At 38.2% G+C, this 27,357-nt stretch overlaps 1 protein-coding gene across 1 annotated transcript; it reads right to left on the bottom strand.

Annotated features, from left to right (window-relative positions):
• Window positions 1-1,111: 1,111 nt before the first annotated feature.
• Window positions 1,112-27,357, bottom strand: LOC144630325 (mechanosensitive cation channel TMEM63B-like). Its single transcript, XM_078488678.1, has 16 exons — window positions 26,858-27,357; window positions 23,424-23,506; window positions 22,347-22,461; window positions 19,480-19,657; window positions 18,353-18,584; window positions 16,831-17,163; window positions 15,679-15,932; window positions 12,853-12,991; window positions 11,358-11,444; window positions 10,918-10,980; window positions 9,119-9,281; window positions 8,337-8,442; window positions 7,148-7,324; window positions 2,852-2,961; window positions 2,117-2,167; window positions 1,112-1,411 (listed from the first exon to the last, which is right to left on the bottom strand). Exons 1-16 carry the CDS (start codon window positions 27,035-27,037, stop codon window positions 1,217-1,219), a joined length of 2,466 nt encoding a protein of 821 aa, XP_078344804.1. The 5' UTR covers window positions 27,038-27,357; the 3' UTR covers window positions 1,112-1,216.

Here is a 27,357-nt window from a genome sequence, read left to right on the forward strand (position 1 = left end):
TTTAGAGTTGATACGTTCAGGTTAACATTTGTATTCTTAAGCCTGGTTTTCACTAGCGACGCAAGCACAAGCGCAAACACAAGCCCAATCACGCAAAAAGGACAAATTCTGATCCTTGTGCTTGTGCGTTGCCGCAATCACTAGCACAAGCATCAAAATGCAATGCGCTTGTGCTTTTGCTCGCGTTGAAGCCGTTTTCACGGTGAAATAAGACCTTAAATTATCCGTGCGCTTGTCCTTGCGCTTGTGTCGCTAGTGAAAACCAGTCTTAAACCTTGAATTTTTACTTAATCTAACAATAACTTATTTTTTAAAGTATCGCTACAACAACGCGACGAATTACGGGATAAATAGTTACCTAAATACTTTGAAATAATTGTTCTAGGTCGAGCAATGTAACACGCTCGAATAACGCTTATTAATAAGCAAGACGTGTTTTTCACAAAATATTTTTTAAATTGATTAATAAATTAAACTCCCAATGAATACATCAATGGAAATGACATTAATATTAACAAACCATTAAATTGGTGTTAAATCACTCTTTTTTCACTCAATCTCCGAGTCTAACAAGCGAAGCACTCCGAAGATCTTCGGAGGTGATACCGAACATTACCGAATATATTAACGAAGGCGATTCGAACTGAAGTAGCCAATCGAATTAAAATAAAAACGTTCCCCATTTCTATACACTTTGTTTCTATTTAACTACTTTTTGTTTCATTTTTAACTTAAATAAAACTACAAGGACAAGCAACGCGAATTCGTTGTTTGCTGCTAAATTGAATAAACTTTTTAACCACCGTGGTTTAAGACTGAAAACAGAGCTAAATTTCAAAGACAGGCGCCTTTCTAAGGCGTTAACCTCTCTATACAGACAAACATCTTTAAGCTGAACACTTCTGTGAGCTAGACACTCATCTTTGCGCTGTTCGCGACCGGTCGCAGCAGAAGGCGTGTCGCTCCTAAATTTTCACACTAGAGAGAAACAAAACGTTCCTTGCAAACATGCTAAGAAAATTTGGCGAGTCTTTCAAAAAACATCGGCTACTTTAGGGAGCTAATTTAAATTTGAAATTAATTTTGTACATCAGAAAATTGAGATAAAATATAGCGACACTCCTTTTAGTCTACATAAAAAGACAAAAATCATCTGCATTTAGTAAACAAACTTAATATTCAACCAGTTTTAAACATGGCGACTTCGCTTCATTCTCTAGTGTCGGTCTTCATCAGTAAAAGTCAACACAGTTTCAGAACTGGGCGTCAGCTGCGAGGCATCGATCACGTGATCATTCTGTGTCGTGCCGTACGTCTTCCGCCTGGTGAGCTGGGGAGGAGAGACGCCATCTCCATTTCCGGTCGCTTTCATTTCGCGCGTCGTTTGGAGGACTGGCGGAAGGTAAGCCTCCTGTAACGCAACAACGGAAAATTGTGAATTAAAATCAGTCACGCAACACTCGTTTCCTCCCTTCTCTAGCTTATTCTTTTCCACGAAACTAGTGTTGCGTGACAAGCCAGCAAAAATCTTTGCAAATTGTGACACAGGCGAGGGAACAAATCCTTACACTCACAAGATATCAACGCGAGCTTTTTTAGGGATTTGTTCAGCTGCCCAGATTGCGAAAATTTCCCTTGGTCTGGCACACAGACTGCAGAAACCGCCATTGTGCTACTGCGAGTGACTAAATTCAACAAGCCTTTCAAGCAGCTTTATGGGCCTTTTACATTGTATGACAAACGCTCGCATGGTACAAAATCCGCCAAGCTGGACGGCAAGTGACGAATGTTGCGTCGATTTGAATGTGACCAATTACAATGATACCTCCACCTTTGTCCGTCAATCAGTTTTAATAAAGTACTAGCACCTTAATATATTTTTTTCTTACTTAGGCAGTCGAAAGCTGAGTTAGTCTGGGGCGAGGGAGAGGCTATAGTTACTAAGCCCCGTGCGTGTTAATAGCACGTGCGATTATCGGCTCTCTGATTGGCTAAGGATTTAAGAATACCAACAGAATTCAAGAGAAGTAAAACAAAAGTCAACCGTGTGATGAAATTACTCGAGACTTCTTCTAGGAAATTGTTAGACGATAACTCGAAGAACGTCTAAACTTACGGGAATGTAAATATCCGCGCCATTGAGTTCTGCATCTGTTGTAAGGTGTTGCTAAAAAGAAGAAAAGAGAGCAATCTTATAAGTCAACAGCGAGCTAAGCTAACAAATTAACATTTTCCTATGAAATGAATATATGAAATTCATATATTTTTATATATTTAACATTTTCCTGTTGTATTTAAGCCAAACAACCAATGAATCAGTCAGTGGATCAGTCAAAGTCAGTAGTCAGTCAGTCACGGTCAGCCAGCCAGCTAGTCAGTCAAGTCAGTCAGTCAGACAGTCAGCCAGCCAGCCAGTCAAGTCAGTCATACAGTCAGCCAGACAGACAGTGAGTCAGTCAGTCAGACAGTCAGCCAGCCAGCCAGTCAACTCAGTCATACAGTCAGCCAGTCAGTCAGAGGACAGTCAGCCAGCCAGCCAGTCAGTCAGACAGTCAGTCAGTCAGTTAGTCAGTCGGTCAATCGACAGTCAGACAGTCAGTCAGTCAGTCACTCAGTCAGTCAGTCAGTCAGACAGCCAGCCAGCCAGCCAGCCAGCCAGCCAGCCAGCCAGCCAGCCAGCCAGCCAGCCAGTCAGTCAGTCAGTCAGTCAGTCAGTCAGTCAGTCAGTCAAATCTCTTTAAAATTTCACCAAAATATAGTTAAACTTGGAATGATTTTGTTTAGTTAGACAGCTCCGTCATTCTATAATAATGAGCAAACGTTTCTTGAAGTATTATGGTTTGATAGCTACCTTGTGAGGCCCAAGTTTCTTGAACATTCCAAAACATACTCGAGCTACGAAGAGGAAAATTGTGATTGACACCACGACCAAAGTAAATACTGTCTGAGGATCATCTATACCTGAGGGAAAAGTAAAAAAGATAAAAACACAGATCGGGGAAGGAAGCCATGTTTAAAACGTCCAATTAACAGAGCTATGTCACGGGGATTTCGCAGATTTTTTCTCAGGCTCACCTTGGGGCTTTTTGGCCCCCCCCCCCCCTTTCTCCTCCCCCCCCCCCCCGGGGCCTTCGCGCGCCCCCGCGCCCCCCCGCGGGTCTAAACATTATCTTTGAATTAAGGAAGATATAACCTTAATTTGCGGATAGAAATCGAGCTACGGCTATAACTATCGATTTTTTGAGGCGGGCGGAAACAACTTGAAAATGTAAGCCTTACTGTTTCAAGTTGCAATCCATTTTCATTCGAGCCATCCGCAGCCAAAGATGCTCGTTAGCAGTTTCAGTGCTCTAATATAGCAATTTTTAATAAAAATGGACTATTTATTTTTAGGTTTTCTGCGACAGATGTTAATTTTGGCTGTTCGAAAGTCTGGTCAAAATCCGTGACATAGTCCCTTCAAGCCCTTTGGGGAACTTAGCTGAGGCAATCCAATCAAATTGCAGTGTCTCCAAAGTGTAGTCAACGAGATACAAGTGACACAAGTTATGTTTCGGTATTACACTATACCCTCATCATCAGACTTAAATTACATGCAGGGTGTAGAACTTAAATAGAAAGGTATTCAATTACGCAAATACTGTAAGTACGTGTAAGGTAGAAACTTATAAATGAAGCCCAGGCGAAAAGACATTTTAATTATCTATTGGATTTCAAACCATTGTTTACTAGAGCCGAGGTGTTAAACGCTTAATAAAAAGTTTAAAAAAGTTTAAATAAATTAAAGATTTAAATTACTTTGTAGTACTTTAAAAGAGCATGGAAATTGTCTCGAAATTGTAAGAAAGGTTTCTTGTTTGACGGTGTCTGGGCACTATTCTGCAAAAAACAGAATTCTTTGCTCAGCGGATTACTTTTATCAATCGTCAAAGTTTGGTTTAAAAAGGATCTTTTTTATTGGAAAGGATTTATCCACTCGTGACTCCATCTGGGAAAAGAGAAGGGGACGCCAAAAGAATCGGGGGGGGGACTTTGAAAAAGAGTGGGGGAAGGGGGGGGGGGGGGGGGGGGGAAGAAGGAAAAAGGGGGGGGGGCAGGGGAAAAATTTTTTTCGTGGGGGGCGAAGAAAAAAAAAAAAAAAAAAAAAAAAGGGGGGGGGGCCCCCCCTAACAAACGTAGCCTGAAATAGGACCTCATGTTCTCTTTGGGAAGCATTTAAACATTCGATATCCAAATAAATGAACAGTTTACTCATTAGTGATGAATCTCTGTCTTCTCTGTACCTGTTTATAAGAATTTCAAGAACGTTGGTATAGAGAAAAAACGATTTGAACATCTTAAGAGAATATTTTGACTGAAAACCAAATTCTTCCGAGGAAAATTATTGAAAATAAACCAGAAATGATAAGGAGAGTTTAAAAACAGATATAAAGAGCAGAAAGGGAATTCACTGCACGATATTCGTGATGAAACGCAATTAATATCGCGTTAAATGTTTCACAAAAGTTTCGTCCTTGTATTGAATTGAATATCCACTGTGAAACTTATAATAAAACCTGAGCAAACAGCGAAAATTAAAAAGCTTTTACTTTCGTCACAGGATTTTGCTAGCGGCATAAAATGAAAAGATTAGCTTTCAAAAACCCAAGCAATTGGTCAGTTCTGGTCGCTGAACACAAAGGGTGTTTAAAATATATAATTTGTGTTTAATCTAGCTGAATGAATATAAAACCGAACTAATAACTTAACAAAACGAAAGTGCTGATATATACAAGGAACTTACAACGTATTACTATTAAAAAAAGTACTGTTGAAACGTTTGTCAAAAGACCGGCTTTTCGATACTAAAACGTTAAAGACATATTAAAATTTTTGCATAAGAAATTTGAAGCAAATTATTAGGTAAAATTGTTAAGATCTTAAGCTGCCTCTCTGAGCGAATGTTTTTACATAAAGGCAGCCAATAGAAATGGGTGTTTTAAAAACGTTTCTGTTTCAACAAAAATCAATATCTTGCGAGGAAGTGGAGGGAATATATTAACAAGGCTTCCTTGGAAATTATACCAAAAGTCAACTGGCAAATGCTCAGTGGCGTTTAAAGTAAAAGATATCCGGTTATGTTAACCGTATACCAGTGTCAACAACATATACGTATTATAGAGTAACAAGGAGATTTTAAACTGCAATCGAAATGAATCAAAAATTATTGCCAAGACATACATTAACAGTACTTGGGCGACACAAAATTTCAAGCGGGCTTAGCCGCTATTATCATACTAGCTACTCACTTCCAAAATTCTCTGAAAGTAGGCGAAATTCTCCCATATCCGAGTCCATAAAATTGAATCACTGACCGGCGTAGGGCTAAACTTGAGTTACAGTCCGCGAAAACTTTTTACATTCAACATCTTCGCAGAATACAACACTGACTGCCAACTCACCAATTTCAAAACAATTGCTGCGTGTAACGAAAGAGTATCGCGGGCGGACGAGAATAGTAAAATCAAATACGACATTCAAGGAAGTTTTACGAGGCAGCGAGGGTTTCCAGGGTAACCGCATACGACAGGAGTGGTGTGGGGATTTTGTCACGAGGATTGTCGATGTGTTTGTTTCCAGGGGAACAAGAAGTTGGTGAATGGTTTTACGTGACAGCGACTGTTTCTAAGGAAACCGAATATCTCAGAGGTGGTATGCGGATTTCGCCCGTCACGCGTAGTATAGGTTATAAATACAAGATCCATTTGTTTCTAAATATATTCGATTGCAAACAAAGGGTTGGACTACCATTCTCCGTTGACAAAATTAACAAAATCGTCCAATAAAGTTTATGTTATAACAGCTCCATTTCAATGTCGTCCCTACAACCATTCTGACGAAATGCGGGCGACAAAGTAAAAAGCCTTTTTTAATTTTTTTTTTTAATTAACCAAAACTGTCCGGCAGGCGTAATGAACAGAAAGAGGGACTGGGTCACGGCTGAGTTAAGTTTATTCTATCGTTGCCAAATACTCGCTATGAAACTTTACGTTCGCGAAGAAATTACTTCTATAGATCTAAATGACAAAACCAGCGCTTCATTACAAACAATATGTCTCCCGGGTGTTATGATTTAAAGATACAAAAAAGGAGATTAACTTTGAAAACTGTTCAGCCCAACTGTATTTCAAAAACCCAGTTGGCAATCCGTTTCAATATTCTTCACTTTTGGCCATCCGTACCTTTTTTGTATTTTCTGTGTTATTGTAATGTTCCTTCACTGTTTTAGGTGGTTATTTTTATATTTCACCCAATTTGGCGGCCATTTTTGTATGTCTAAATTTAGCTCCTTTAATAGTTCCTTTAATAGAAAACAATTTTCTTTTAATGACGTTTGATAAAAGAAAATCACCGGTATTGATTCGCGAGGAAAAATATCCTTTGCTGTTCGCTAACACTAGGGTAAATAAATGTTTTAACTTGCCCCAAATATATGACGATGCCTGTCTATACGCATGGGTGTAGAGAGAGGTGATGCGAGAGGAAAATATCTAATTCACAGTAAAATGTATGGAACAGAACCCTGATGCTGTGAAACCTCGACATTACAAACAGCCACTTGCGAACTGGAGAAATGTGTTCGTTTTATCGGGATTCTAATCCAACGTTTTACTGTTAGTAATTTCGGCCAGGCTGAAGATTATCGCTCGTTATACTGGAAACTTTGTTATCCCGTTGAAGCCCTGAATTTTTTCAGGCTCCTTTCCTTGTAATTTCTTTAATTGCAATTTCACTGCGACGATCGTTTCTTTACTATATATCTATCCGCAGTTCAAATATGAATTGTTTCATATACCACACGTCATTCTATCATTTCGCGGAAAAATAAAGACTCACGATGGACCTCGCTCCCAATGTGCAGCTTCATAGCTCAGTTGGTAGAGCATCGCACCGGTACGGGTTCAAATCCCGTTGAAGCCCTGAAATTTTTCAGGCTTCTTTCTTTGCAATTTCTTTAATTACAATTTTACTGCGAGGATCATTTCTTTAGTTTACTTTACGAAGTGGCCTGTTCGTTTTATGGGGTTTCCCGTCAGTTACTTACTACTTCGTAAAATCGGGGTTTACTCTATTTTGAAATGCTAAACCTTTAGTACAATGTACTTACCTAGCCTTATTACAGAGTAGAATAACAGCGATATTAGAAGAAAGAACGTAGATATCATGGCGAATGTCACAGCCGTGTAATGCACGGCGCTATCCACGTATTTGTAGGCCGGGGCTCGATGGTTGAAGTACAGGTTATATCGATCAACCAAGTGCTTTAGAGCCAAATACAGCAAACCTGAGGAGGAACAAGAACACGGATAGTACCAAGGTCGAAATAAAAATTCTCGTTGGTGACTTGCATACATTTCTTTTAATGTAAGTTCTGAGAATTGGTGGTACTGTGTACATCAAAACAATATATCTTAGTCAGTAAGGCTGGTTATCAATAGCGACGGAGTCAGTGCCGGAGTCGAAATAAGAACCGCAGAGTGTTACGATCTGGTTAAATTCAAACCGACGGCATCGTAAGCACATCATCATCATCATCATTTATAAGCCACTTAAAAAATTAATATAAAATTTAAATTTAACAGTAAGATAGGGCCAGGAGACCTCCAAGAAACCACCAGGCTTATAGAGGAGGCCACCTCGGTTAGCAATATGTTAGTAATTTAGTTGTGGATGTGCGGCTTGGTCAATTCAGATTCATTTCATTAAAAATTTGATTATTTCTTTCTTAGAAGTGGAAAAAAAGCATTGAGACTACATCAGGCTGTAAAATGCGTTTTTAAGTACCTTTTTATTATTAAAAAACTAGTCGAACCATATTGGGAGAGAATTCCAAATTCCAAATAGTTTCGATTCCGCTTATGACTCCGTCGCTTACGATGATCCAGTAAAAAATAAGTTGTCGGAATTGCAAGCAAAAAGGAACTTCTCAGAGGGCATGAGAACTAGCACTGTGATTTGTTTGTTCTTCCGCTTTTGCTTGCGACTCCGTCAATCTAGTTTTCACTGGAAAATGGAAACGTTTTGATTTATCCGACTCCGATTCCTTTAAGCTTATGATTTTGCTTATGATTCCGATTTTCGATTTTCACTAGGTCGTAAGCGTTCTTACGACTCCGTCGCAAGTGAAAAACAGCCTTGAAAAAATAAGACTGGTTTCTATCGGCTGATAGTTGGCGAGGGGCCCGAGCCAACTATTAAAGTCGACAAGTTTCACGTTTCATGTTTCAAGTTTCATGTGTTCTTACTGGCAGATTTCAGCGTATCATGGCGTGACTAGGTAAGATCGCGTGACTTACCAAATGGCGTGACCAGAGGACACGTGATACAATACACCACCATGACAGAAAAGATCACCAACATCCAGGCGTACTGCTGACCATACGCGAACTCACGCACGGCTTCCTGTTGAGACAATAAGACCCTAGTGTTCAACATGCAGACTCTCCCTACAGGCTTACCTACCTTTCTTGTAGAATCAGTTGAGAGAATTTGATAATAGCTGTAAAGGGTGGAATACAAAAGATAACCAGAGTTTTCTTCAGTCTCAAAGACTATTATCGGTGTACGTTTAAACGAGAGAGCTGAGAGAGCAACTCTCCTTGCCAAACGAGCAAGGAATCTCGTAGTCTCTAGATCCCGTGAAAATTTGAGAAGGTTCGAATAGCACAAGAGCGTATGACAATCCACGAGGACGCATGAGAATTGGGAGAACAAACTAGAGTGAGAATTTTAGCTTTCTTCAGCCCTTGTTCACCCTCATTCAAGTTTTATCTCGAAATTACATAGCACAGAAGCGCTATTCGCACGTCGCTGTGAGCTGGGCAGTCAATTGTTTCCGCTTTATCGTGCAAACAACAATGTGAGACAAAAATAACCACGCAAAAGAACATAATCCGTGATGAAATTGTCAATTCTCATTGCGAATTCCCATACACTTCTTTCAATTTTAGTCCTAAGAATTCCAATGGTGATACATCAAGACGATATACGTAGTTGATGATTTTATTTCTTCTTATTATCTGTCTGCCTGTCAGTGGACTGATGTTGTTACGAGAAGTCAGATTTTAATCACACTTACCTTACGAGCGAGCCTTTTCTCTCCATCGTTTCGTGCACAAGCCATGTTCCCAGCGAAAGAAACTAGCTCGGGGAAACGACACAATTCTAGCGCGGTTCCAATCAGTGCTGAGGTTACGAGATAGTTTACAAAGAACGCGCCATTGTTAGGCAAGAACACACAACTGAAACAGAGAAAAGAGAGAAACACCCTATATCCCGGCCTGACCAATCGATGAAACCGATAATCGATGATAATCGATACCAATTAATCGATTGATACTGGAAATCGATGACCAATCGATGACGGAAAATTTTGTGACTTTTAATTTCATCGATTTTCATCGATTACCATCGATTTTACCATTGATTCAATATGGGTGTTATTACATCAACTCAGTGGCTCCTAAAAGCGATCAATACCTCATATATTCATTTTCGTGATATACTGTTATGTCTGTTATGCAGCAAAAACAACGTTATTAAGAAAAGGGGCAAGGTTTACACTAGCGTATAGGTTACTTGAGAAGGTGGTAGCCTTTGACTACGCACTTAATAACAAGTGTAACGTCCGTTGCTTTATCCCCGGCTTTATCCGCTTCTTCAGACATTGTGCGCTCAGCTCACGATCAGTCGTTTTAAAATTTGCGAAAATCTATTTCCGGATATCCTGTAGAATTATCCTGGGGATGCCCAAGTACGCCGCAAGATATCGATAACAATCGATGACAATCGATGAAAATCGATAGCAATCGATGTAATTAAGGACATTTTATTTGTGACTATCGATTGGTCATCGATTGGCCGATGCCAATCGATACCAATTAACTAACCATCATCGATTGATATCGATTGATTGATTGATTTCCGATCATCGATTTTCATCGATTGGTCAGGCCGGGCCTATATCAATACAGAAAATCCCTCCCCGGAAAAAATGTGACTGGCTTCAAGCGCGGGAAAGCATGTAATTCGCTCTAACCGCGGGAAAAAAGTAACCGACTTCAAGCGCGGGTAAACGTGTGACTGGTGCTTGGCGCGGGAAAACGCATGAAAGCGAAGTTGAGATTGGTTTTGGTTTGCTCCTAATAGGTCAGAGCTCAGCAAAACCAAAGCAGAGAAATAATTTCTTTCGATTGTCAAACAAAAGCCACTTAACAAACAAAGTTGGAGAGATCGACTCGTAATAGACCTTATCACGGTTTTGGAAGCCATCTTGACAACCGTCAGGAAACTACACTCGGCTGTTTGTATGGGAACCCGATGAAAAATATTTTCTTTAAAAATTGAATGCTGAACATTTTCATAAATTGTTCAGAATTCAATTTTGGAAGAAATTATTTGCCATGGGATTCCCATACAAGAACTGTAATTTCTGACAGTGTTGCCAATCCGTCAAGATGGCTTCCAAAACCGTAATAAGGTCTATTAACTTCTTTATTGTTCAGGGTCTGAACAGAGTAGTAAAGGTAGCTTGAATGCACGATACTTGGTTCTTCAGAATCACAATAAAAACTGAAGAGAGATATTTTCAACCAATCGGCGAATCATTTTAATTAACCAGTCACAAGTCACTATGACGCACGCGCCGCCTAAAGGCGGAAAAACTCCGGAAGGTAAAAGTTGGCAAACAGTTCTGAATTGATCGAGAAATTCGAAAACCAAACTCAATTAAAAAAGTCTTATTACTGACAATGACTACCGTGCGAATACAGCCGCATCTCATTCGGTCCCGCTTCTACGTGCGGAAGTTTCGCACGTAGTAGCGGGAGCGATGAGAGGCATCTTTATTCGCAAGCTATGACAACGACTTGTACTTACGCCAGTCTACTTTGAAACTCAGGCATCTTTCCACCCAATGTTAAATGGAACAAGGCGTCCGCACTAAAAAAAAAAATAAAAAAACACTGACTGCGTGAACACAAACCAGTACCTAATATCCAGGACACATACAGGCATGTAAATCGAGATTGGACGATACTTCGTCCTAAATAAAACACTAATAGTATCGCAAATAAGAAATACAGGAAGAAGGAAAAAAAAGAACTGTACAAAGTTTTCTGTAAAAACGCACATTTATGTTTGTTAACACTCCAACAAAGTTCGACGTTTTGGCTAAAAATGTCTCAGGCTGAAAGTGTTGTATAACTTCTGTTGCTCCTTGTCATAACTTAAACATTGTCATCATTTTGTTTCGTCGTTCCAAGGAAATACGGTTGAGAAAAGGCCTGAACAGTAAAAGTATCAGCAAAATATCTTACCTAGTAAGAGCTAGAGAGGGCAAAATGATAATCATCAACACTAAAAATATGTAGGTCTTTACCATCACAGAATGCTCAAGTTTGGACCTAGACAGAAAATATAATAACAGGTAAGTTATTTTTCGCTAAAACATGTACACTGTACGTATAAAATTAAATGCTTTAATTATATTAGCAAATAATACATGAAAATTGGTAGAGATTTTGGAGGACACATTTAAGGCCAATAACCTTTATCCAGGATGCTATGAAAATTCCTAAGATATAGGAAAACAACTTCCTAGGAAGTATCACCTTAAATGTACAGAAGAAATACTAACTGAGGAACACTGCTTGAACTTTGATAAAATATTTTGAGTTTTTAAAGTGTATATGACATGAAAAATATTTTCTGCTTATTTGAAAGGCCTTTCGAAATACAGAAGAATGGCGTTTTTCTTTTCGAAATATCTTTTTTCGTTTCAGAGATATTGACGTTTTTGTATTATGCAAATTAGATCAGTGATGACGTCACAAGATTTGACTCTAAAAAATGGTAAAATACTGAATAAACAATATCTCTAAAACTATTGAAGCAGTGTTCTTGAAACTTGGCACCACAAATGTGCATCACAAAAGGAACAAAATGACACCCTTAGTATTGTTGCCATAGCAACTCTTTCAGCTCCAGTCTCTTTCTGTCAAAAAGACAAATATCCCCATATCTGACCTCTAAAGTGAGACAAAGGGTCCTGCTTAGAACAGACATAGTTCCCATATTGCCTTAATTCCCACCATCGGATTGGCTGCGCTAGATGGTTCCTGGCAGCTATGATCTTTTAAGACAAAAACTGGGAATTTCAGTTTTTATTGAGACAGCACCAGCGGCAAAACTGTTGTCATGGCAACAGCCCTAAGAGTAACATTTTGTTTCTTTTGTGATGCACATTTGTGGTGCCAAGTTCCAAGAACACTGCTTTAATAGTTTTAGAGATATTGTTTATTCAGTATTTTACCATTTTTTAGAGTCAAATCTTGTGACGTCATCACTGATCTAATTTGCATAATACAAAAACGTCAATATCTCTGAAACGAAAAAAGATATTTCGAAAAGAAAAACGCCATTCTTCTGTATTTCGAAAGGCCTTTCAAATAAGCAGAAAATATTTTTCATGCCATATACACTTTAAGAGATACATAAGTCAAGAAAATGCAAGTTACTGAGTTTTCCTGTAAATGAAAACAGAAAAGCCAGGATCATAGCTGCTAAGAAAAAGACAACTTTTTCAAAACAATAAAAATTGACTGAAACTATGTTTGAGTGAAAAATATATGTGATGAGGAGGGAGATGGCCTGAGTACACAGGCCAGGGGAGAAGAATCTGGGATGGGGGAATATCTTAGGGGTAAATTTACCGTGGGGTATGACATCAAACTTTCAAGCAAGGAGATAATCACAATTTCAATAAATCTGCAAGAAACTTTGCGCCATGCAAAGAAACAAGAGAATGCTAACCTAGTCCAGTGGGCTTCAAAATAACTTGACCAGGAAACAACTGCTGGAAGGACAGCTGCAAAGCTCCACAGCAGAATAGTGGGCAAGAACTGGGTGAGAAACGGGTTCGGAGGGACGGCTAGTTTGGGGTTATTTTTTGCTGCAAAAAAAAACACAGACCACTAAATGTCAACTCTGCAAAATAACATCTAGAACAACTAAGGCAGGAAGGTGGTACAAAACTTGTAGGTTTAATCCAGGCCTTTGAAAATAAAATTACACAAACATACGAGTGTGTGACCATTCAAGAGAAAGCTACTGAGCAGTACCTTCATGTGGTACTGTTTATTATGCTGTACAAGTTGGCTTTAACTTTTAAGTCTGTGGACAAAACCCTAGGTTGTGACCATTCAAAACATAGGCACGCTAAGCGTGCAGGAGTTATTTTTTCAATTTATGGGGTGGCTTGGGGTGAAACTGGGTGATTGTCCTGTTGGGATGGTTTATGCCATGGGTTGAGCTATTTGTGTATGGCGGCCCACGGAGTCACTTTTTGCACAAAATTTGCTTGCAAACAAAATAATTTTCACGTGCATTTTGATACATCAGAACTGTTTTATTCAATACGTAAATTTTCATCATTTAATTGAAAAAACAAAAACTAATTCAATTATCAAAATGTCACAAAATGGCACGTCCTTATTCTGTTTAAAGCGGTTATTTTGTTGCTAGCTTTTTAGCAACCATAATGTGTTACTTTTGTTTGTTACGGAATACTTTTGGCTTTTTGCCAAACACTGTAACATGATACTGTTGTTTTTCTCACTTTTGTAACATGACACCTTTGTTTTTTGAAAACGAACGTAACACGATACCCTTGTTTTACTCGAAAAAGCCACGTCTCCATATAGACATTGAACGAAAAGTACTATAATGAACGAAGTAATAAACGAATCAAATCAAAAACTTTTTTCTTCGGGAAAGTTCTTTAAAGCGCACTACACCAGGAGTATTTGTTTCCTGTCAGAACTGTTCAACAAAGATTTTCGTTCATTCACAACGTAACTGATTCTATTCAACAAACAAGAACTAATTGAGTTATCAAATTGTCACGGAATGGCACGCTCTTATTCTGTTTTTGCTATCGATCGTAGTTGCTTTTAACAGCAAAGTTAATACTTGTACCAGTTCATTAAATGTTTGAACGAGATGTTTTACAGTTGATTTTAGTTTACTTTTGCCGCCTGCTTTGCGAAGTTTGTTGGGAAATTGGAAACTTTGTTATGAACTTGTCAATTACGTTGCGAGTTTGCGAATCAAATTGCGAACTTCGATACAAAGTTCCTAACTTCGGCCCGACTGAACTTTTCAAGTTTGGTAGTTGAGGAGAAACAAGACATGTTGCTCGAAAGTTTGGCGATTTCTGAACTAGATGATATTAGAACTGGTCAAGGAAGGTTGAAGTAGCTTGAAGTGCAAGACAACGTTTCGCATCAGCGATCACGCAAGTGATTTGCCGATAAATAAATTTTGTGCATGTAGAAATTTGGTCAAATTTTATCTTTTTTGTATGAAAACACATATTTAACGATTTCTGTGAGGCATAATCTTCACTGTCTTCAATTTCAAGTCTTCTGCATTTGTAAACCGGATGAAACTGGATGGTTTACCCATATGTAATATTGATTTTAATCGAAGCCGACGCGACGCGACAGGGAAGACTAATTTGTTCGAGACAACATGTTTACGGCTCGCTGAACATAAAAGTTTTTTATTTTTATGACATTTGTTTCCAACAGTTTAGCGTAGCAAAGCCCTTTTTGACAACATAATTACAGAAGGTTTTAATAAATTCGGGCCGAAGTTGGGAACTTTGTATCGAATTTGTATCAATTTGATTCGCAAACTCGCAACCTATTTGGCAACTTCGTAACAAACTTAATTTCCCAACGAACTTCGCAAAGCGGGCGGCAAAAGTAATGACAACATTATTCTTCAAATCTACATTGTGCAAATGTTATATGTAATTTTTACTACGGTCAGGAAAGCTAGCCTCTCCAAACGTACGCTCGAATAAGACGAATGACAAGTTAGTGTTAAGTCTTTTGCTCACGGCGTGTGCGTTGTGTAGGGGAGAGTTACGAAAAACGTTTTTAATCCAGGGTTAATTCACAACTCACCAATTCCGCCTCCTACAAATCTAAAATCTTCGAACGAAATCGCTCACTACAACTGTGTCAGATTGCTTCCCACTTATAAACTACAATTTGATTGGTTCTGATAGTACCTGAAATCTGATTGGTGTGACAAACAAACATACTTCACTGACTGATTACAGGTCCATCGCGCCGACTAAGAGCTATTTTGAAAAAATAACTCAATAAACGCTATTGAGTAGTGAATCAAGTTGGTTCTAACGTTAAAGTCTGTTAGATAAAACCCTAGTGTATGACCATATTAATGAAAGCTATTGAGCAGTACTTTCACGTGGTACTGTTTATTATGCAGTATTATGCTGTACAAGATGGTTCTAACTTTTACGTCTGTGGATGAAACCCTAGTGTGTGACCATTCAAATGAAAGCAATTGAGCAGTACTTTCATGTGGTACTGTATGTTATGCTGTACAAGGTGGTTCTAACTTTTAAGTCTTTGGATGAAAACCTAGTGTGTGACCATTCAAATGAAAGCTATTGAGCATTACGTTCATGTGGTACTGTTAACTATAAGGTAATTCGAATGAAAGATGGTGATAACAAACAATTTTGTGCTATTGTTTACTATGCTGCATTAAAAAGTATTCAAATTTGATAGTACCATAGGTCTGCAATGCATGCAAAGAGCTCACCTATACTGGCTTCCACCTCATGAAGGGAAGACAATATGACAGTAGGAGTGGTCAAAAACAGCACAAATATAAACAGCAGCGTGTTAATAAGCACTGCCCTGGCCCACCAGCTCTCGTGATCCACAGATAAATGTTCCCAGATGATATCTCCTGCTACTGGGGCCCTTGTCACATTCCAGTGGTCGGAAAAGATCTTTCTGGATACAGAGGATTCTGGACTGCCATGTTTGATTGTGTTGAAGTCCTTCAGGCATCTGTAAAAGTACAGTATGTCATGAAATGAAATGACAGTTATGAGCCCTGGTCTTGCACATTTTTGTAGAGAGGTCTGGTGTGCTAATGACTAAGGGATCTTAGGGGAACAATTTTTTAAAAGTGGTGCAAACAATATTTGGAAGTGTGCCAACAAGAAGTAACTTTAACTCTGATGAGAAATACATTGAAAGTCATTCTGAGCAAATGTTTTGATCTGCAAATTGCTCTACCTGCAAACCTATTTAAAGGTTATCTTGGTTTGAAGTACTAACTGTTTTGTGACAAGATAAGTTAGTTAACACAGACAAGTTGGTTGAGTTAGGGTTTATGTCCAGGTAGGGGACAGGGCTTATGTATGACCAGAAGATTTTCTTCTGTTAGTAGAAAGGTGGGCTTATATTGGGGCGATAAGTCGGGGTAGGGTGTGGGACTGATAACTTGCAATTTATAGTACTTTGCTTACTTTTTATTTCCTTTGCAACCTCTAGCATCCCTTTAACACTATCCATTTAAGGGACTAGGGCACAGTATTTTAGGTAATTCTATTTATTTTCATTAATTAAGAGCTCTAAAGTTCAAATTAGCATAGCATGATTTCCCAGCATTGTAAATGACATTTTCATACAAATTGAGATAAACTTGAAAAAAAGATTTCTGGGCAGACGTTTTTCAAGTTTACCCGAATACAATCCGTTTTAATCTTTTTGAATTTTGCCCAGGCCATCCATGCCCCTTTTTGGACTTTCTGTGTTCCTTTTGAGTTCTTCTACAGTTTTAAGCTGTCACCTTGATATTTCAGCTAGTTCTATGACCGGTTGGCCAGTGCCAATATTGCCTAAAATTGTGTGACATAGCCCCTTTAAACAGTAACACAACTGACAAAATAATTTCCCTCACCTGTCAACCACTTTTGCATTTTCAAACGTCACAAAACCTATTCCTAAACTCTTCAGCTTCTGTCTGTGCATGTCAGCCTCTGTCTTGCCATCTTCTTCTTCCTCAGTGAAATACTCAATGCCGTCAACATGATTTGCACCACAGCACTGGCAGCAAGGAGACAGCTTGTTGGTGCTGACCACAGTTAGAGGTCGTTCCCCAGTCTTCTGAAGAACCTCTTCACAGTGGTGACGACCCATCTGTGCTGCAATGACTTTCCTTTGTGCTTCTTTGAGTTTCTTGAAATTGAATGCGATTTGAACCTCAAGGATTTGTGATTCTCCATAAATCTCACTGAATAGAGATGTCAAAGAAATTAATTAAGAAACCAGGACATTTTCTGACTTGATTCAGTAAAACTTTAGCCAATTCACACATTTTGCAAGGATGCTTGGGGGGGGGGGTACAGAAAATCAAAAAAGACACTTAAAAATTTGTATAAACTGCAGTGTCTCATTTAACTAAACAAAATAAGACACTTGAACTCTGTCCCAGCAAGGTTCAAATGCATCACGACTCAAAGCAGGTATTTCATTGTGTGAAAGAGCAATTGAAAAGGCATCATTCTTAAATTAACTGGAACAAATTTAACCAAACTAAAATATTATTGATGATAAAACACTATCGATTAGCAATATTATTGGATAAATTAAATGATCATCTCCTCGCTAAATACCTTATTAATCGGGCGGGGCCTGGGCCCGATTCATAATCTGCACGGAATTTTTTTTTTTTTTTTTTTTTTGTCGGTAAATCGATCCAGACCCACGCGGCCCAGCCGGCTCTTCTGTCACGGTCCACGGTCACGCAAGATTTAATATTTAATAGCGATCAGCCGATCACTCGCGTTTAACATGAACACTCTGCTCTCTGAAATGTATAATTTTGTTTCATTCCATATTTTACAAGAAGAGAGGGCTGAATATAATCACATAGCGAAAACAAAGACCGCTTGGACATGTCCAAGCTATTTAAAACTACCACTACGTCAGACCCATGTCACGCGATCTCTCGCTTGTAGCTATAAATAATCATTCACCTATTTTCTGTTTAAATACTCTGCGCTCTGTTTGTGTGAAATATTTATTGTTGTGTTACTCAAGCGTTTGGCTCGGAGCGAGTACAAGTCGTACAATTTACCCGGAACGTGTTAAATATTGCAAAACGACGACTTATTTTCTGGATATCCCAATTTTTGTTTTGAGTTTACGGTATTTTGAGAATCGAAACGTTATCGAAACGTAAGTTGCAAGCTCAGCAAGAATGTGTCAAAGCATGGGATACACGTCATCGCGCCAGGGGAATTACCAAAAGCTTGTCGGAAGACACTAAACGGAGAAACACAATGGGATGGCCTTAGTCTACTCTTTATTTTGGCGTGATTTGGCTTTCTTTTAAATGAACTGGTTTGGGTTTATTAACACTCTTTCTAGCATTGACAGAACTGACAATGTCTTACCAACAAGAAAACATTTCTACTTACCGAAAATGCTGCGTGATCAGGTCTGCTGTTACTGTTTTAGGAACATTTGTAATCATTATTGTCTTTGTAGAATTATCGTGGCTCTCATAATCATATAGATTGGTAAAATGCCGCAACACCATCACCATCAACACACAGTAGATAATAGCAAAAACTGTGTGCAGCCAAAAGGCACTGGAGTCTGGCCTCAGATTGGATACTGTGGTGGCTCCAAAAGAGTTGCTGTCTGGCTCTAAAAATCAAGACAATCAAAATTTCTTATAAGCAAACACCCTTAAGACGTGATGTGGTGAATTCTCAGGAGAGGTCTCCACTTATGATAGCCTGCGTTCAAGCAATGTGGCTCAGACTCCAGTTTCCATAACATGAAGCAACAAGGAGTATTTCTACTCCACCCTGTATGGGATGCTAGTAGCAGGGTTACCAGTACCCATAAGCATTTGATTCACCAGTATCCATTTTGGGTGGAGAGAGGCACTGTGAGCAGGGCTGCAAATAATTTTTTTCACTTGAAAGGACATGTGTCCTACTAAGACACCATGTTGTTCGGACAAAACAAAATTGTGGTTGAACAGAGTTTTATTCATTGTTGCCATAAAATGATTTAGGATCAAAAAATTGTCCGGACATTATGTCCGACTACACTTGGGACTTCGTCGGACACTTTGGTCGCCCAATGTCCGATGACCGACTGTTATTTGCAGCTCTGGTGAGTCATGAGTGATGCTGGACCAGTTAAGTTTGCAGTTGATAAGACTTCCTTCACTTGGCCTAAATGGTGACGTGCCACTGAGACAGTGTATGGCTTTCAGGGTCTTTCATCTTTGATATGCAAGTTCACTTTTTAGTGTGTTGAACAGGTAAAATATCAGTCTCGAGATTTTTTTGCTACAAATGTTGAACAAGGTATGTATGCAGCTATTGTCAGAAGAAAAATTGCCTTTTGAATGCAAAATGAATGGATTTTGTATAAGGTAAATGTCACTGTTATGCAAATCAGATGGTGCTTAAGATACACATATGAGAAGCCAAGTCCCTTACAATAAATTATAGATAAGTGCACCTTGGTGTTACAGTGCCTGTTTGAGTTTTCACTTTTTAGTATAGTCACCAGTGTGTTTACTCACCATTCTTTCCAGAGTAGTTGACAGGTAAAACTATGCCGATGGAAAGACAGAAGATTATGACAGTGTAAACTATAAGGTGCTTTTGAAACACAATATACTGTAATGCATCTATGCCACACTTCAGTCGGATGTGCTCATCAGTCACTCTCATGAAGACAAGAATCCAGGAGAATAGGCCCTGTTGAAAGAAAATATACACAAAACATAACAATGTTTCTTTGAGCCTACAAGGAATGTTTTATTACTCTGTTTGAGAGGGAACACTTTTATTATACACTGCCAGTTGGATTCCACTCTGACCCTTCATCATGCTTACTCACCTTATGTGTGAATTTGTGCCTCTTGCCGACCTGTAATTTATTTTCATTTAATGCTAATGTAAACTGGCTGCCTGGCTCCACAAGCCTCTATGGTTAGTCCAGGCAGCCAGTTATCTTACTTTATTTAATTACTTTTTGTATTAATATTTCTTTGTAAGGCAAAAGTACATTAAAGTACACAAAAGTAGAAGATTGTTGTTGTTGAACAAAAGTCATTTCCCTTGGATTTGTTAGCTTTTTTTCAGTCAAGTACTAACAAAATACCCCAATATCTTCTACGCCTCTCTATCTTAAACAGCTTACTGTTTCTCTTCACTTACAAGTAATTTAAACTTTATTTAACCCCACTATTTCAAAAGGCGACACAAGTTACTAAGTCCTGTCACTGAATCACTGTTAACGTTACAATCATAGCCATACTGCAGGGCTTTCAATAGGATTTGAACTAGGTGGCCACCCTTGTGCAGCACCCATCAGAAAGCAATATACCGTATTTATTTGGCTATAAGCCGAGCGATTTTTTCACCAAATCTTACAGAAAACTGGTCAAAACTCAACCAAATTGGGGGTTCGGCTTATAGCCGAGTATTTCCGCTGAAAAAAATTCCATGGTACTAGAAAAGAGTTGAATTTGAATAAATTATTCATCTATAAGCCGAGCGATCATCGATAAAGAAAATTAACAAGCATTTGTAATTAATTCTAGTTCATTACCTTTTATTTAAGTGGCGGCTCCTAAAAAGCCATTTGGTTTAGTGAAGAAACGTTAAGAATGAAGTTTTTATTCGTCTTTTCTTCGCTATTTACTAGTAGGCTAGTAAATAACCTTAGGTTCCCTCGCCATTTTGTTTCTAATCTTATATTATATTGTAGTCTTGCAAATTAATTATTATCTTGTATATTGATTTTGTATTATCTATTTTTTCATAATTATATTTTTTGTTTGTGTGGCAAAAAAATAAATAAATAAATAAATAAAATAAATAAAGGCTGGAACTGCGGTCGTCCATCGGCTCGCTCTGGAATATTATTTTGTCAGCGTGCGTGATCGTCTTTTGAACGGTCGAGATCATTCGAAATCTCGCATGTATTGAACAATTTCCTCGCAATCTCTTCCACAAGTAAATTTCTGCCTGAGACTGTTTCTTACCCTTCAGCTTTTTAAAAGTTTTATGCAGAATCACCGCTAACGTGACACTTCAAGAGAAGAAAGAAAGAATCGATTGTTTTGACTTGCTTTGGCGACGTCAGAAACTGACCAATCAGAAGCAGCTGTTCCCACGCGCTTGGTAAACATTGTAACACGATCTGACAGGAGGCGGCTGGATGTAATATTTTTGTTCAAAACTACAAACTTTTAATACCACGACTTCTCTGCTAAAAGAAACCACTTCAGAAAAGTTTGATTGGATTCAGAATACTCGACAAATACCGGCAACAGCACGGCGTTTCGTGTTGATAACATCTAAAGTTCATCCGCTTGATCTGCTCGCTGGCGACTTGCGAAATATTTTGCAGCGCACTAAATAGTATTTATCCCGTATTCTCTGGCGATTTTGCAGTTGTTTTGAACGGTCTCTACCTCAGCAACAACTATCTTCAGAAGAATGCGCGATTGTTTGAGATGGGATTCTAAACTCAGGTGAATTTTTTGTCACGCGTATGTACGGTTCTAAATAAATTCATCTTTTATTAGTAATTTCTTTTGTTGTTTTTTCAATTGCATACATGTAGTTGTGATTTAACAAATATGTTGATTTGCTGCACATGGATTGTTTTGCAGTTTAAAGGAAAAACTGGGTCTCGGCTTATAGCCGAGTGTTTTGGGTTTATTTTTTGTCAGACTCGAACTGGTTCTGAAAACAGAAAGTTTAGGGTCTCGGCTTATAGCCGGGGTCGGCTTATAGCCGAATAAATACGGTACAATCATGAAAGAAGCTGAAAACATCTCCCCTTTATTGAAACTAGTTGCATGAATTTTAGGCAGTGTTTCACGATAGAATACCCATGGGAGCTTTGGAGGGTTCCAGGCCTTTTTGATGGCCCTGATACTGTTCTTGAGACAAAATCAACAAAATCAACAAATCATAATGCATAAAAATCCAAATTAACAGAGTAAATTGAAGGGCTCGCTGGAAAAAGGGCGGAAGTGATTTTTGGGCAAAAAAATTGAACATGGCCAAAACAACTTCAAATTTCGCATGTGGACCGTTTGTTCTTATTTTCACTGGTTTTTGTTTCTTTTTTCGTGAAATACATGCCACGTTTGCAAAAAACCCAGTTTCTCCAGTGGGTGTCTTTAGTAGTTTCTTTGTTCTACAAAAACAAAGAAACTCCTTAAGATGCTGACTGGAAAAACCCTGTTTTTTGCATACATTATTTAAAGGAAGCAAAAGCCCGTGAAAATAAATACATTACAATGTTTAACTTAATGTAAACAAACCCACACATGAAATTTGGAGTTGTTTTGGCCACTGATGTTCATTTTTTATAGCCAAAAATCACTACTGCCCTTTTTCTAGTGAGCCATTCAATTATAATGCCAACCTTCCTTTTAACTTCTGGAAAGTCCACAGAAGCAGTGCCATTGACACTAGTACCCTCTCCACCATTATTTTCCCCGTTGGTGCTTCCCGGTGTCCCATAGAACATCTCTGTCCATCTGAAAAAATTAGTACAAGCTATTGTTATTTAAAAAAATTCTCCACTATCTTGTTTTGCATTTTACCGCTGAGCAGTAACACCCAAACCCTGAGAAACCCCCAGATGTACATGCCATGTGCTTCATAAAATGGCAGATTCATTGAAGCGAAACAGTTTGTTATGCTAGGGGTGTCGAATGGTAAATGCGAGACTTTGCGAGACGGCGAGACTGATATCTTTTCTACGAGCCCGAGACCTTTTTAGCCTTGCAAAAGAAATCGAGACTGCGAGAAGAAGTCAAAGAAAAATTCGAGACGACGAGACCCCTGAAATTTGGCTAAAATTTTGCGAGACACGCAGTTTTTGAAGGACCATTCACCACCCCTTATGCTACTTTCAACACATTTGGGAAAACAAAGACGGTGGAATGAAATGTAAAGATACATCAAAAGATTGAGAAGAAGAAACTGGAAATTCAGAAAACAAGAAAACTCAAACAGAAGACTCTGCAAAACTCAGGGCTTCAAAAGATTCAGTCACACCAGGAGTCACAATGGAAAACTGGCCGACCGTGCCTTAGCTATGTTGAGATAAAAAGTCTATGACCTGCTCATATTGCATAGACTATAACACCAGAGGAGGGCGAGAAGAGTGTAGTGTATTGACATAGTGTAGCCCATTTTATTCAGCTATACAACTGAATGTGTCAGTTAAAAATTTTAAGTTATGGCATGAGCTTTTATTTTTTGGTGACTAGATTTCACTTCAGGTGTCTAGATCTGAAAAGATGGTTGTTCAAAGTTCAACCTATTTCAAAAGTTAATTTCAGACCCTACAAAGGTCATGGATTTGAATCCCTTTAGAGCCTGATTTTTTTTTAGCACGCTCTTCTATTGCATAAGTTGATTAAGCAAAGATCTTATTCTCTTTTGTTCGACAATTTAAATTGCTGTCTGTGCAAAATAGCACGTAAATTTTTACCCTTGGTCTTCCTTCTGAATCAGTGCTAGCCTTCCATAATCCCAGACAAGTCTTCTGATCACACAGAATATGATGAATACAATCTGAAACAAGAGCAATAAATTACAGCATTAACACACCCTGTGTTGGATTAACATCACAACCAGAAGAAGGGGAGGGGCAGGGTTGTTATCAGGTGCCGTAACCTATAAAGCCCGGGCCAAACGAGGATGAGAGTTGATGAGAGTTCAACTCTCGCTCTCGTTTGGCCTGAAACTCTCATGCACTCTCATCGACTCTCATGCGCTCTCCTCGACTTTGAACGTGCTCTAATTTTTCATGAGAGTCTATGCGAGTTTGACGAACTCTCGTTCTCGTTTGGCCCGAGTTGGAGATAGTCGATGAGAGTTGACGAAAACTCTTACGAGAGTTGACTCTCATCAACTCTCATCCTCGTTTGGCCCGGGCTTAACACCTTCCACAGCTGAGTATAGTTGATGATATGGGTGGAGATGTTGATTGGTGTTACATTACGCTTGCGTACAGAGTAAAATGCTACGGGTGATAACTTCAATGTAATGACTGCTTTAAATCTTAATGACAGCCCTTGGGGGAAAGGAGTAGGCTTGAATGAAACTTATCTTTTATACCTATGTGTATAATAAAAATATATGCAGGGATGTAGCTAAGATTTGAAACTGGTGGGCATGTTTTTGCTATAAGCAGGTGCTTGTCAAGGAAACATCTTCAAAACCTACCCAATTTCCCCATTTCCCAGCCCACATGAGCCCCATTAAATTAAATTCATGCAACAGAGGGGTATTTTACCCGGCTCCCAACTTAAATCTACTTCACTATTTTTTTTTTCTTTTCTTTTTTTAAAAGAAAAGCTTAAGATAAACCACAAGGCAATACTATACAGTACATATACATAACAGCTGTAAAAGGGGAATGATTCATTTACATGCACAACCAGAGTCTAAAACATTACTTCTGCCAAATGTCCAGATTGGTCGCCTTAGATCTTAAAAACACAAAACCTTATCTCCTCTAATTAAGAAACACTTAAATCTGTGGTGATATTCTGACATTATTAGGTGATAAAAAGATAACTATCAATTTCATGAACCATTTATTGCTGTCTGGTAGTCTGGTGGTTTACCTACATATTTATAGAAGTCTACAATTTTCAATTTCATGGGTATAGGGCCCAGGTCCACATGATAAAAGCAGGGTTGTAATAATTTTTAGATAAAGGACAATATTCTTAAGTTTCAGACATGATTGTTTAGACAGAGAAGCTTCCCTTGAAACATGTCTTTAAAAAACAAAAAAAACCTTATTCACAACAGATATTGTGCCATTTTCATCAGCATAGCTTCAAAGTTCTCAGATTTATAAGTTGTATGAAAGACTGGGCAAAGGTGGGTACAATATTGTATTGTTGAAACATACCTTTTAAAATTCAAAATATTTATATCTTACTACAAATTGTGCCCTTTTCATCGGCACATCTTTAAAAGTTTTAAATTAAAATTCAAGTTGATTTTGAGACTTGGTGAGGATGGGTACAAATAATTGTATTTTACATTTTACAAGAGTCTCAGAATGTTATAAAGAGAGTCTGGAAGACTAACATAAGTATTGAATGTTGTTCCATTGTCATTCAGAATCATTTTAGAGTGGGCCATTCTACACATCGCTTGTAAATAATTCATTTAATAAAATAAAGAAAAAATCATAAGATGATGACAAAAGCAAAAATCAATTCAGAAGCTTTTTATACATTTTTTTTTCAAACAGTAGTTATTTGTTGATCAAACTATTACTGGTACATGGTACATTTTAGATCACTTAGGCAACTTACAGTTAGCCATGATTTTCAGTATATACCTAATACTGAAAGCTGTAAATCCTATCCAAAAATGGAACACGTTTTTATATATACAGATCTATGTTTGTTGAATCAGTTGGTGTAACTACAACCTTTTCTGAAACATTCCTTTCCTAAACCCATAGCTTAGATGAAAATGAAAATGATTATAAGGTCATTGTCCTGAAATAGAACTGAACACAATTTTTTAACCAAACTTCGCCTATTGGTTTATTACTTTAAGGGAACTTAAATTTTGAAATAAAAAAGGGGGTCACCAGATTCGTTTAGGAGCAGGAAGACCTTGTATATTCCATATAATTCCTTTAAAATTCCTCTGCGAGTACTAGCAAAGTACACGTTTTTAGCGATAATTTATTTTTTAAACACAAGAATTGATCTGTTTTCATTTTACAGAAAGAGCTTGATCACTACACCCAAAATATGAGAAAAAATTGATAGGTCACCAGACTCGTTTACGAGAAAGCGACAATTTACTTCTCTTGCGGTTTAAGCCACATAGAAAAAAGCCGCCATTTTGTTTATGTGCGCGCGCTCGCACGCACTTATTACGCGTAAAATTCTGCGCAGTAAGGATGCGCAATGCAATACAGGGCAATGACCATAAAACATGCACAATGTCATTTTCAACTCCCAAAACAGTGTCAAAGAAAGAACTATATCTTTTGTACAAATTTTGAAAGCTGTATTTGTTATTTCATAAACACAAAGAAATCTGTAAGTTTTTTACCAGCACCCCAAAAATATTGTTTAATTATGTTTTATTATTAAGGTAATCGTTTTTGTCGATACATCGTTTGACAGACCAGTAATAAATTAGAAAATTATTTTTTGCATAACAAATGACAAAAGCCTTGTATATTTCACCTGTTTCAAACCCAGCAACAATGGGTACTTTACCGAACATCTTTGTCGACAAAGATTTGAAGAATGATCATTTTTAAACCGATTCCTTTACTATTCGACCTCATCGCTGTTAAAAACGTCTGAATTTCAAACTGTTTGTGAAATAAAGTGTATTACCTTTATATTGTAAGCCAATTCGCTATTACAAATAACCAGACATTTAACCGATGAAAAATTATTTTATATTTTGAACATAAGGTTTACAATTTAGCTTTCACCTATTCGCTTCTAAGAAAAATTATTATTTGCTTTATTTAAAAATATAATAAATACAAGAAAAATCAAATTGATAAAAGAAAAACACAGATGGATTTATTATTTTGCATCGCAATGAGTTCCCCTTATCAGATGAGCGGAAGATCGAATCGTCTCGCCATGTTCAGGATAAAATAATATTTCCCCAGCTATATATATTTCACCTCAACCAAGAGAATATTTTTTATAACTACAGCAAAGTGAAACCTAAAAATTACATAAAAGAAACACAAAATGCGATTTGAAGTGGAAAATTGACAACGCGCGCCAGCAAAGACTAAATTTGCATGTGTTTGTTGTCATTCCCGCCAGAGCAGACCGAAAGTTAAATCGCAGTGCTGAGATATAAGCAAAGAAAATCAATTAAATATTACAGCATACAGAAGGCTGTTTCGCTCACCATCCATCCCAGACAATTCAATCCAAAGTTGATGGGAATCCCTCCATCTGGAGCGTCATAATTTGCAAGAGTGGCCCCGGTCGTTAAATTGTCGAGATCTTTCGGATCGTAGCATTGCGGTACAATGTGTGGAGTTTTGTTGCTCGCAGCTGCATCATAAGCCAGATGAAAGCTTGCCATGCTATTTTCTGCCGTTAGAAACCAAGGCAAGAGAGAAACAGGCGGTATTTAAGACCTTAGAAAACTAAACTTCGCTTCCTGCCTGCCTGGTGAAAACCGCTCGTCGTCGGCCATGTTTTGGGAGACCCGCCTTTTATCGCGTAATCTGCTGACCACAAAACAGCCTCCAGTTGACACAAAACCGGAAGGAAATCAGTTCACAGGTTTTGTTGTGTTCCTTTGTCCTTGCATTTCCGCAGCAGGAAACATTTGAGTTTTGAGAAAAATAGAAAACTTTCTGGATAACGAGCAGTAGCTCTCTCCCTGAGTATTCGTTAAGT

The sequence above is a fragment of the Oculina patagonica genome, chromosome 11 (genome assembly GCF_052425735.1).
Source record: "Oculina patagonica isolate OP01 chromosome 11, crgOcupat, whole genome shotgun sequence".
NCBI lineage: Eukaryota > Metazoa > Cnidaria > Anthozoa > Scleractinia > Oculinidae > Oculina > Oculina patagonica.

Bases quoted from the DNA above. Each gene is read 5' to 3' on its own strand.
- LOC144630325 (XM_078488678.1), bottom strand. From the start codon at position 27,037: ATGGCAAGCTTTCATCTGGCTTATGATGCAGCTGCGAGCAACAAAACT. The intron at 9,282-10,917 runs GTAAGTACAAGT...TCTCTGTTTCAG, and splicing joins GAGTTTCAAAGTAGACTGGC to TTGTGTGTTCTTGCCTAACA. The intron at 7,325-8,336 runs GTAAGTCACGCG...GTTCCTCCTCAG, and splicing joins TCCTCTGGTCACGCCATTTG to GTTTGCTGTATTTGGCTCTA.